General features: G+C 40.0%; 1 protein-coding gene across 1 annotated transcript in view; it reads right to left on the bottom strand.

Moving 5' to 3' along the window:
* PLXDC2 (plexin domain containing 2) overlaps positions 1-12,980 on the bottom strand; it is a 423,045-nt gene that overhangs the window by 96,450 nt on the left and 313,615 nt on the right. The window contains exon 9 of the mRNA XM_075211933.1: positions 5,900-5,981. Coding sequence (XP_075068034.1) covers positions 5,900-5,981 — 82 coding nt within the window. The remainder of the gene's footprint in view (positions 1-5,899; positions 5,982-12,980) is intronic.

Here is a 12,980-nt window from a genome sequence, read left to right as displayed (position 1 = left end):
CAGCAGGAATTGGAGAGTCACAAGGTAGATTGGGACAAATATTTGGATGATATCCTAGATTAGCATAGAAAGGGCTAAATCTTGTAGATGAATGTTGAGAATTATTGTATGCAAACTCAGCCATGGAGAGGATATCAACCCAATCATCCTGTAGGTGACAAATATAACATCTGAGATATTGCTCAAGTGTTTGGTTTGTTCGCTCCGTTTGTCCATTTGACTGTGGATGAAATGCAGTGGACAAGTTCACCACAATGCCAAGGGATTTGCAAAACTGTTTCCAAAATCGTGATGTGAATTGAACGCCTCGGTCTGACACCACATCATTAGGAACGCCATGCAAACGAAAAACTTCTTTTATAAGTAAGTCGGCTGTTTCTTTTGCTGTAGGAGTACCCTGGCAGGGTATAAAGTGAGCCATCTTTGTCAGTCTGTCAATTACCACAAAGATAGTGGTCATATTCTTAGATCTCGGAAGTTCTACAATAAAATCCATGGAAATGGAATCCCATGGACGGGTAGGTATTGGCAAAGGTTGTAGTAGTCCAAAAGGAGAAGCACGAGGAGTCTTAAATCTGGCACACGTTGTACAAGAGGATACATATTTTGCTATATCTTCCTTATAGTTGGGCCACCAGAATGAACGGCTTAACAGTTCTTGAGTTTTCTGAAGTCCTTTATGGCCTGCTAATTTAGAGTCATGGAATAGTTGCATGACCTTTAACCGTGCTTTTTCTGGAACGTATAGTTGATGTGCCATATGCCAGACTCTGTTGTCATAAGATAATTTAACATTTTTTGGAGGATTCATGAGGGTAGAATCCATATCATATCCATTCTTGATCTCTGTTAATAACTCCGTTGTACAAATAACCCCCAAAAAATTTGAATCAGGAATTATTGTTTGAACAGGCTTTACCTGTTGAGGATTCTCCGCATAAGCTCTTGAGAGGGCATCGGCTTTTCCATTCTTCGATCCAGGTCTATAGGAAATTAGGTAATCAAAACGGCTTAAAAAGAGAGCCCATCGAGCTTGTCGGGGAGATAATCTTTTTACTGATTTAAGGAATTCCAAATTCCGGTGATCGGTGAGGACTATCACTTGATGCTTTGCACCTTCTAAAAGATGTCTCCATTCTGAAAAAGCAGCTATAATGGCAAGAAGTTCTTTATTTCCCACATCATAGTTTCTTTCAGGAGCAGTCATTTGCCTTGAATAAAAAGCACAGGGGTGAAGTAACATTTTTTCTCCTACTCTTTGTGAAATTACTGCTCCTATAGCTGAATCTGATGCATCAGTTTCCAAAACAAATGGGAGTGTAGGATCAGGATGAATTAATATAGGAGCTGACGTGAACTTAGTTTTCAAAATGGAAAAAGCTTTATCAGCTGCTGGTGACCACTGAAAGGAGGAAACCTTTTTTGTGAGCTGAGTAATGGGGGCAGCAATTCCAGAAAAGTCCTTTATAAAACGTCGATAGAAATTAGCAAAGCCCATAAATCGTTGCACATCTTTGATGTTTTTAGGTATGGGCCAATCTACCACAGCATGCACTTTACAGGGATCCATACACAGTCCTTGAGGGGATATAATGTAACCCAAAAATTTTATTTGAGTACGATGGAATTCGCATTTCTCCAACTTGATGTATAATTGGTTTATACGTAGCCGTTGTAAAATAATTCGAACATGTTCTTGATGTTCTGGTAAAGAATTAGAAAAGATAAGGATATCATCAAGATATACAATAATGAACAGATCAAGCAAATCTCGAAAGACATCATTTATAAAATGTTGGAAAGTAGCAGGGGCATTACACAACCCGAACGGCATCACGAGGTACTCATAATGTCCATACTTTGTTCGAAAAGCCGTTTTCCATTCATCACCTGGTCGAATGCGTATTAAGTTGTACGCTCCTCTTAAATCAAGCTTTGTGAAAATACTTGCTGTCTGCAGTCTTTCCAATAATTCTGGGATGAGAGGAAGTGGATGTCTGTTCTTTATAGTAACTTTATTTAATTCTCTATAATCAATGCATGGCCGCAAAGATCCATCTTTATTTTTTACAAAAAAAATAGGAGCCCCTGCTGGAGATTTTGAAGGACGTATAAAACCTTTAGTTTCATTTTCCTCCAGGTAAGTCTTTAGTGTCTTTAATTCAGGATCAGCTAATGAATAAATCCGACCAAAAGGAATAGCAGCCCCAGGTAATAGATCAATGGGACAATCATATGGTCGATGGGGTGGTAATTTGTCAGCGTTTTGTTTGTTACAGATATCTGCAAAATCCTGATATTGAACAGGCAATTGTTCCTCCACAGAAGAGGGGGACACTGAGATCTGACTCTCCTCCTGTGCAAGCAGGACCATACCGATAGGATCTTGAAACGTTAGGGTTTGAGACTCCCAGTTAATGGCTGGGTTATTGTTAGTGAACCAAGGGAGACCCAAAATTATGGGAAAATTTGGAGAAGAAATGAGAAAAAAAGTGAGTTCCTCCTTATGATTGGGTTCTATCATCAAGGACATAAGTTCTGTCTCATGTGTGATGGGACCAGAATTCAGAGGGGACCCATCAACTGTCTCCATCAATACAGGGGTCTTTCTTTCTTGAAATACTATATGGTTTTGTTTAGCAAAATCTATATCCATGAAATTTCCATTGGCTCCTGAATCCAGCATTGCCATGGTTGAAATAAGTTGAGAGTTTATCTTAAGTTGTATTGGTATTGAAAAATGATTCTTTATTCTTCTGTTCTCTCTCTCCAATGTAGACAGTGAAGAGATTTGAGGAATAATAGCATTCAGTTGATGTGAGCAGCATGAAATAATAGATTCCTGGTCAGAGTCTTTAGGTTCCATTAATGTAGCAACTGTCTTGCGAGGTCGTTGAGAACAATTAGAAACATAATGTCCAGATTTACCACAATACAAGCAGAGATTTTCTTGTCGTCGTTGATCTCTTCTTTCAATAGAAATCTGTTTGCGAATGGTATCTATTTGCATTGGCTCAGACTCCTCAATTTGTTGTGTTGCAGGAGTTCCAGAGTAATTTGATATTGCTGGTTCTGGATAATTAGGACGAGTCCACATGGAACCCCATCTATCTTGTTTCCTCTCCATTTGACGAGCATCAATACGAATACAATGTTTAACAAAGGCTTCAAATTCAGTGGGTGCATCAGCTCTAGATAATTCATCTTTAATGAACTCAGATAACCCCTTTCGATAAACAGACAGCTTAGCTGCCGAATTCCAATCAGTGTCCAAAATCCATCTTCGGAAATCAGAGGTGTATTCAGCCACTGAACGTCTTCCCTGACGCATTTTTAATAAAACTGACTCAGCAGTAGCACTTCGATTTGGATCATCAAATATCTGGTTCATTGCATCCATAAAATTAGAAAGATTTTGTAATATGGGACTTTTTGCTTCTATCAAAGGAGAAGCCCATGCCAAGGCATCATCTTTCAACAATAAAAGAATACAACGTACTTTCTGTACATCAGTCAAAAAATAAGTAGGATGTAAATCAAAATGCATATTACATTGATTAATAAAACCTCTGTATTTTTTACGATCACCTGAGAATCGGGCCGGAGGTAGTGGGAGTGTGGGCTGATGTACTGCAGCTGAAGGTGCTACAGCATTAACTTCTTGAAGCCGCACCTGTAGTTCTGTAATAACTCCATTTTGTAGTGCTATTTGATCTTTGAGTTCATGAACATTTATTTGCAACTCCGTTACGTGTTGATTTTGCTGTTGAAAATTATTTGTACACTGGGTCTCCAGTTCTTGAAATTTTGCATGAAATTCCTGTAGCTGTCTTGAAGCAGAATGCATGTGGAAACTCAGATCTGCAAGTCGCTGTAAAGCAGATGGTTCTGACCCGGCGGGCTCCGTCATTTTGGGCACGAGTATCCTGTCACGCTTCTGGTATCACAAACGAACCCAATAGCCAGGTATTTCTGAATTCAAAAGGATTTATTTTGGTATACAAATAAATCTCCAATGTCCAACAAATAAAGTCCAAAGTAACAAGAGGTTAAAGGTCTGGTGGAAGTATCAAGTACTTGTAGTCCAAATCACAAGGAGGCAAGGTTCTGTGGAAGCATCTGGTTCAGAGACAAACACAATACTCGTGCAAAGGCTTCATAACAGGAAGTGCCTTTTCTAGGCCCAAACAGGAAATGGGATCCAAGATGGAATCTTCATGAGACAGTCCCGGCCATCTTGGATAAGGGCTATTGTAAGGTCAAGTTCATAACAGAGATCCAAGATGGAAACTTCATGATGCAATCACGGCCATCTTGAATGAGGGCAAAACTAAGGGCAAGTACATAACACTGAGATTGTTCTATTTCTTCATGGCTGGCCCCTCCCCAGGGACCAACTAATAGCATTGGCCACAAGTCCTGTCCAATCAGGGGTCACATTCCATTGCACAAGGTCAGCCTGGCAGGTTAGAATCATCTTCTTAGCCGCCACAGTCAATGCTTTTTGCTCCTAATCTTGATACCAACAGGAGTAAACAGGAGCAGCAGCAGACGAGGGGGATTTGGGGGACTACTTGGGGCAGGTTACTATGAAAAGAATGAAAATATAGGGACTAGTCCTTTAACACCACCTCCCATCCATGCTGTTCAACAAAATACTCTCAACCAAAACTGATTATAAATGTTCCAGTGCTGATACAAATACAAACAGACTATTTTGTTTTCGAAGCAGGAAACTGTCAGCTGCACATTAACAATTCACAAAATTAAATTGAAATAAAATGAATTGAACACATGCAGAATATGGTTTGTTGTTCCTTCTCCTTCAAGATGCATAATATTTGCATGGAATACTGGCATGAAACAGCAATTTTAATATATTCAAATAATCTGTTTTTTTTCAAAATCATGATCCAGGAAAACATGCTGGTAAAAAGAAAATACATTCTTTGTCTTTTAGATAACCACCACGGATCTTCGAATAGGCTGGAACAAACCTGTTGAGTTCCACTATGTTATATCATAATTTCTGTCTGCTCATAATTCTATTTGTTTCTACTTCAATTTGTTTCTGTGGGATTATATTCATATAGTTTTATGGTGTTATGGTTTAAAACCTCGTGGTGTCATTCTGCAACAGGAGATATATATAAATACAAGTTAACCCGTGCATGATACTCATGCATTCTAGTCAAATCAAGCTACTTAAGGTCTTAAAAAGGTTCTTGTCATGCATTTGGGCCTATCCCAGGCCTCCTAAGGGGAAGAGCGTTACTTCCCAACGCAAGCGCCCTTTTTAATGTGTGTTCATGAGGTAAAATTACCTCACGAAAATGAGTTTGACCCCTCAACTCGTAAAATTAGCCTTTACTACCCCTCCCACAGGGGAAGGGGGGATGATGGAAGTTAACTGACTTCACTGTTCTAATTTTTTTGTCAAATAATGTCAGTATACCAAATTTCAGGTCAATTGGATGAGCCCTTTCTGAGAAAACAACACACACACACTAACACACGCCGCTAGGCTTTTACTTTTATATATTAGATAATGCTAAGAATTTAGTAGGTCAGTGTATAACTCCGCCCAGCAGGTGGCGCTGCACCTTTTTTTTTTACACACACAGACTAACACACTCCGCTAGGCTTTTATTATATATATATATATATATATATATACCTTTGTCTCATCTAATTCATTACTTAAGTAAAGCTAGGTGGAACAATAAGTCTTCTCTACTGGCAGAAAAAGAAGATAGGAATCAATGGTAGGTTCATATTAGCATTATAGCTATAGTCCAGAAAACTCCAGGGTTTAAGAAGTAATTTTAGCTGATATCCAATCACTTTATCTCAAAAGTGAAAAACAAATTACACAGAGAAACAGCCGTTTTCACTATACCTTTGGAGATTATTGCACCAGCTGCAGTTGAAACCAATCTGGGATCTGACACAGGTACCGCAGCTGTTAAATTGGAGACAAGCTGAGGAAAAATAATAATAAAATAAATATAGTGTCTGATATAAAATATACCATATAACGAGACAACATATACAAGTGATGTATGTGTATAAATATCTATATCTATACTGTAATTAATATTAAAGAGTTCTGATGTAATTATTTAATTGTTCATTAGGAAATTGTGTATTATGAGGAATAAATCCCCCCTCATACTGCCCTACTGTAAATTATTAAAGTTATTGTGACTTTTTATATCTTTGCATTACCCTTATAAATTTCTATGTTAATGTACAACAATATTCAAATGAGAGTCTGAAAGGCTAATTTAGTAACATTATAATTAGGTGCAAATTGTGCACTGAGTTGCAGCAACCAATCAGCAGTAAGCTTTGATCTGTCAAGTGGAAGTTAGACAATGAAAGCAAATATCTGATTGGTTGGTATAGTTTAGTGTAAATTTTACACTTGTATGTAATGTTAGCTCGAGTCTTTCTTCACTCGGCTGATCCACAGAGATAACTGTAACTTTTTTAGCTTAATGCAGCTGTGAAAGACTTCTCTTCCTGGTTGGCTCATTCTTGTATTTGCAGCGCATGCATTGCAAAATTCTGTGCATGATTAAGTTTTAAGTACAGTGCATTCCTGGCTCTGTGGAGGAGCCCTAAGGTGAGAGCACATGACCCACATGCCAGACAGGTGAAGTACACTTAACTCATAGTTGCCTACTCTCCCGGAATATCCGGGAGACTCCCGAATTTTTGGGAGTTCTCCTGGACTCCCGAGAGAGCAGGCAAAAATCCCGGATCCAGCAACTCCCCGTTGATGAAGATGGAGGGGGCGGGGCTAATCGCGGCATCGTGGCCCCGCCAGCCTTCTGCGATTGGCTAGAATTTCCCAAGATTGACAGGGGCGGAGCCTAACGGCGTACGCCACGTGGCCACGCCCCCTCGATGGACCCCCTCCCGGAAGGCTGGCTTCAAAAGAAGGTAAGTATGACTTAACTCCTCCTATACTGAAACAGGGTTATATATAAATTAATGTGGGCTCAGCTTGTGCTCCACCCATGTTTTCGGTCAGCAGTTTACCCCAAATGGGAGGCCCTGTAATTAGGAAGTAGTGAATGATATATCAAGTGCCAAAGTGGGCACTTAGTGGCAGTGCCGTAACTAGACATTTTAGTGCCCTGGGCAAGACAGGGCACCGGCGCCCCCATCTAAGTGGGAGTGACATTTGCCAAGTGGGTGTGGCCAACCTAATGTGAGGGTGTGGCTAGCACCTTACTGAAAGACATTTGCAAATGCATGATATATATATATATATTAGAGATGGTCACTGACCCCCGTGTTTTGGTTTTGTTTTTGGTATGGATCTGGATTACCTTCGTGTTTTGGTTTTGCAAAACCGGCCTTGCGTGTTTTGGTTTTGTTTTGCTATTTTTGAAAAAAATAAACAATTTTTGGTCTAAAATAACATAATTTAGTGCTCCACCAGTTTCTTAGATAAGTGAGGTAATTCTAAAGCTAATAAATTATGAAATAAACAATTTAATCCCTGGTAGGCCATCCTTAATGCGAACACTTGTCTGCAAATTATACAGTCAAACCTGGTTGTTTACCTCCTCCATCTTTGATTATTGGCAATGTAGCCATCGTCTTTGGGTGTATATTACACCCTACACTTGTAGTTGAATATTAAAAAAGCAGCCTGCACAGACTGTGGAGCTAGAAAGTAAAATTAAATGGACCACTGTACTTTGGTGGCTATCTATGCCCCCCCCCCCCCCCCCCCGCCCTCCACTTGTAGTTGAATATAAAAAAAGCAGCCTGCATAGACTGTAGAACTAGAAATTCGAATATACAAAGAAATGGACAAAGGCAGTTTGGTATCTGTCTGCATCAGATCCCCTCTCCACTAGGAGTAAAATAGAAAACTATTCAGCCGTTATATATTAATGAATATAAATAGAAATTGAGAAAGGCAATTTGGTATCTGTCTGCATCATAATCATCAACATCCTCATTAGCGCCTTCGTCACCTCCATAAATCTCCCCCTCATCCTCTTCTATTTCCAAAGTGGCATCCTCAATTTGTGTATCACCGGCTACACTCAGGCTGTTCAGGTACACATCAGCAGAACTGCTGAAAGGGCCCGTCTTTATGTGTACACTAACAGAATGCTCACGATTAGACATACCACTGTTGGATGGACTCTTCACAGGGATTGGTGTCATTTGTGAATCAGAGCAAACATTATCCTCTAATGCCTTACTGTTATCTTGCAGCTCGGCTTTGACGTGTAACAGTAGTTGTGCACCAATTGTAGGCTCGGTAACTTTTTGGTATCTGCCACTAATAGCCAAAGGTGAAGGCCTCATTTTCTCTTTGCCACTGCGTGTGTAGAATGGCATGTTGGCAATTTTTTTTTATCGGCACTTAACTTTTGCTCAGTAACACTTCTTTTTCGCTTCAACACAGTAAAAAAAAAAATTGATTTTGTTTTTTGGATTGATTTCGAAATACTCTGTAGTTTGACATCGCCTTGCCCAGATGACGTACTGGGAACAATAACATCAGGACTGGTGACAGAACCTGGTTGCTCATTCTGATCATATATGGACTGCTTTGAATCATTCTGAGCGCAAAGCACTTGTAGTGGTAAAAATTATTTGGTACGATACTACTGACAGATATGACTTTTGACAGCCAGAAATATTTATGCACAATTATGGGGGACACCCCAAAAGCACTGAGGAGTGCTAAAAATTATTTGGTAGATACTGCTGACAGATATGACTTTTGACAGCCAGAAATATTTATGCACAATTATGGGGGACACCCCAAAAGCACTGAGGAGTGCTAAAAATTATTTGGTAGATACTGCTGACAGATATGACTTTTGACAGCCAGAAATATTTATGCACAATTATGGGGGACACCCCAAAAGCACTGAGGAGTGCTAAAAATTATTTGGTAGATACTGCTGACAGATATGACTTTTGACAGCCAGAAATATTTATGCACAATTATGGGGGACACCCAAAAGCACTGAGGAGTGCTAAAAATTATTTGGTAGATACTGCTGACAGATATGACTTTTGACAGCCAGAAATATTTATGCACAATTAGGGGGGACACCCCAAAAGCACTGGGGAGTGCTAAAAATTATTTGGTAGATACTGCTGACAGATATGACTTTTGACAGCCAGAAATATTTATGCACAATTATTGGGGACACCCCAAAATCACTGGGGAGTGCTAAAAATTATTTGGTAGATACTGCTGACAGATATGACTTTTGACAGCCAGAAATATTTATGCACAATTATGGGGGACACCCCAAAAGCACTGGGGAGTGCCAAATATTACAAAAATAAAATAAACCTCTATCCTCCTCTCTTCTCTAGCGATTTTTGTTACAGCAATTGGAATAAGAATACTGTATTCTCTGTCCCTGCTCTAATCAGCCTGTGACTACACCCTGCTCTCTCCCTCTGTCAAATGGCGATGGATGCTGTAGAGGCAGGTATTTATAATCTTGAAGTATCGCGATGTGGGTGTGGCTAGCACGTAACTGAAAGATTTTGTATATCTAATATATAAATGCTTAGTGGCGTCTGTCTGTCTGTGTGTGTGGAAAAAAAACAACAAGTTGCAGCGCCACCTGCTGGGCAGAGTTATACACTGACCTACTAAATTCTTAGTGTGTGTGGGGAAAAAAATTCAAAAAGGGCTGAAATTTGGTAGGGCTCAAACTCATTTTCGTGAGGTAATTTTACCTCATGAACACACATGTGTAGAGGCGTGCGTTAGTGTGTGTGTGTGTGTGTGGAAAAAACTATTTTCTCAGAAAGGGCTCATCCAATTGACCTGAAATTTGGTATACTGACATTATTTGACAAAAAAATTAGAGGGGTAGTAAAGGCTAAATTTACGAGTTGAGGGGTCAAACTCATTTTCGTGAGGTAATTTTACCTCATGAACACACATTAAAAAGAGCGCTTGCGTCGGGAAGTAACGATCTTCCCCTGAGGAGGCCTGGGCTAGGCCCAAATGCATGACAAGAACCTTTTTAAGACCTTAAGTATCTTGATTTGACTAGAATGCATGAGTATCATGCACGGGTTAACTTGTATATAATATATATATATATATATATATATATATACATACATACACACACATACAGTGGTGGGATTCCAATAAATTAACAACCGGCTCTCTGCCCTAATGACTATTTAAAGTATGCAAAAAATATATAGTGATAGGTATTCTAATATTTTATGCACTTAATACTGAAATGAGAGAGAGAGAAAAATAAAAAAACAATGTTATTTACCCTCCATTTGAGGACCTGCAGACACGCGAAGGGACAAACAGCAGACACGACGCAGCGGTGCATGGCAGCGGAGCCTTTCAGTCAAGATATGCCTTTGACTTCTGCAGTGGAAGGCATGTGCGTTCCACAGACAGGAAGTTCGGTATTTGGAACGCAAATGCCGAACTTCCTGTCTGTGGGACGCACCTGCGGAATTTAAAGGCTTTTCTTATCACTGGCAACAGAGCTAGGTAGCGGGCGGCTGCTGCGTCCTTTGGGCTTGCGCCCTGGGCGACGGCACCGCCCACACCACCCTAGTTACGGCTCTGTTCCTGGGACTGAGTACAGTTTTTACTAATTCAGATCTTACTGCATCCCCTTTAGATATGTCAGATCTGGGTAATGATTAGCCAATTTGGCAAAAAAAAAAGTTAAATTGAGTGATCAAATATAAGAATAAAACCTGCAATTCTGTCTATAAATAATCCTCAAGCACTAAATAAGTCATGTATAAACACAAAGCTAACAAATTCATGTATTAATATGGAGCTATCACAGAACTTTTTTTATACTTTGTTTCTCATGGATGACAATTATTTGTTTAGAATTTTAAATCACAAGAGTATAGCTGATTTAATTGGTTCACGTTGTTTAAGGAAATAAAATACTGTGCAAGATTTGCTTCCAGCGGTGATCTGATTGAACTCATATTAACAGTATACTGTAAATATCAGCATGGTACCAGTTGACAGCTATTTATTATTAATTATATTGTTTATCTGCTTGTAAGATATGACACTTAATTTTTTCAAACTTTATTTAGTATGTTACCAATTAGGGGTAGATTTATCAAACCTTCGAAAAAGGAAAAGTGGAGATGAAGCTAAACAATCAGATTCTAGCTATCATTTATCTAGTACAGCGGGGCTAGCCCCCGGATCTGGAGCCACATGCGACCCTATGCACTGTTAAATGAGGCTACCAACCAGGAGGAGATATCAGCATTGTGCTCCAGGAGCCGGCAGGGATGGTTGGACCCGACTTGGCTGTTCCCAGTGTGACTGAAGTGAAGATTGACAGGGAGCAGCCGGGAATCTGTGTCATGTGACCTCCACTGCACAATACAGATAGGTCACTCTGCAGCAATGCATCCAATCAGGGGAGGAGGGGGAGGAGAGAGTGTAGTGTGCTTTCCCTGCTCCATCCTTCCTCCGTGCAGGCTCCAGCGGTAAAGGTACATTTTTGAGTTGTGAGAGGTCTGTAAGTGATATGTGATGGCATGTGGGGAGGATGATTGGTATATGGGGAGGATGATTGGAAATGATGGTACATGTGGGGAAGAATTGTATATAAGGGGCATGTGGGGAGATCTAATGGCACGTGGTGAGGTCTGATGACATGTAAGGAGGCTGATAGGTTTATAAGGGGCATGTGGTGAAGTCAGATGGGTATGTGGGGAAGTTTGATGGGCATGTAAGGTGCATGTGGGGAGTTCTGATGGCATGTGGTAAGGGTTTGATGGGCATGTGGAGCGGTCTGATGGCACATGGGGTGGCTGAAAGGCATACAAAAGACATATGGTGAGGTCTGATGGCATGTGGGGGGTCTGATAAGCATGTAAGGGGCATTGTGGAGATTTGATGGGCATGTGGAAGGCTCTTATGGGCATGTCGGGAGATCTGATGGCATGTGGGGAGGTCTGACGGGCACATGGAAAGTTTTGATAGCATGTAGGGACATCTGATGTACACGTAAGGGTCGTGTGAAGAGGTCTGAGGGGCATGTTGGCTACTTTTTTTAATCTCCATTTTAACAGTTCTTTCCACAGCAATTGTGGATGCAGTAACAACGTGAGCTACTATGAAGAGTCAGACCATTAGCAGTCTTTTTAACCCTCCTCCTCTGGACACCGCAGCAAGGTAGGGGCTGTTCAGTGCAAAGATGTGCTGATTTGATAGTTGTTGTGAACAATTTGGCAATGTCCAAAATTTTCTTTTTAAATTACTAAGATATTATAAATTATGTTATATTTTCAATGTATTTGTGTACGGTATGTATGTGTGTGTTTATAGTATATATGTACATGCTCACTTATATTAAAGGTAGAGTTGGCTCTTTGTGGAATCCGTGGACATTTTTTGGCTCTTAGGGGTATATTTACCAAACTGCGGGTTAGAAAAGTGGAGATGTTGCCTATAGCAACCAATCATATTCTAGTTATCATTTGTTTAGTACATTCTACAAAATTACAGCTAGAATCTGATTGGTTGCTATAGGCAACATCTCCACCTTTTCAAACCTGCAGTTTAGTAAATATACCCCTTAGTCTCTGACTGATTGCCCCCCCAGATCTAGTACAATCTAGAAAATGATAGTTAAAATCTGAGTAGTTGTTATGGACAACAACTCCAATTTTCCCTTTTAGTAGATTTGAGATACCTACCGTTTAGTCTTTTACAAGCAATGGTGGTCATTTAGTAAGAGCCAGATTTATATGTTGTGTTGTCTATAGTGATTGACAAAATTTTTATAGGCCTGTGGTCAAACTCTGCAGCCGTTTTTGGGTAAATGCCAACTCCACCCAAAAAGGACATATCTGATTACCAGGAACAGATCGTACTGAAATTAACTGGGACAGTTTATATCATAGGTACTGACTGGACCGAGTTTGTGCAGTAACCTACTTTGTTAGAAAGTCAGAGC

The sequence above is a fragment of the Mixophyes fleayi genome, chromosome 5 (assembly GCF_038048845.1).
Source record: "Mixophyes fleayi isolate aMixFle1 chromosome 5, aMixFle1.hap1, whole genome shotgun sequence".
Lineage (NCBI taxonomy): Eukaryota > Metazoa > Chordata > Amphibia > Anura > Limnodynastidae > Mixophyes > Mixophyes fleayi.
Note: the sequence above shows the minus strand (reverse complement) of the source record. Positions and strands in the feature narration are given on the sequence as shown.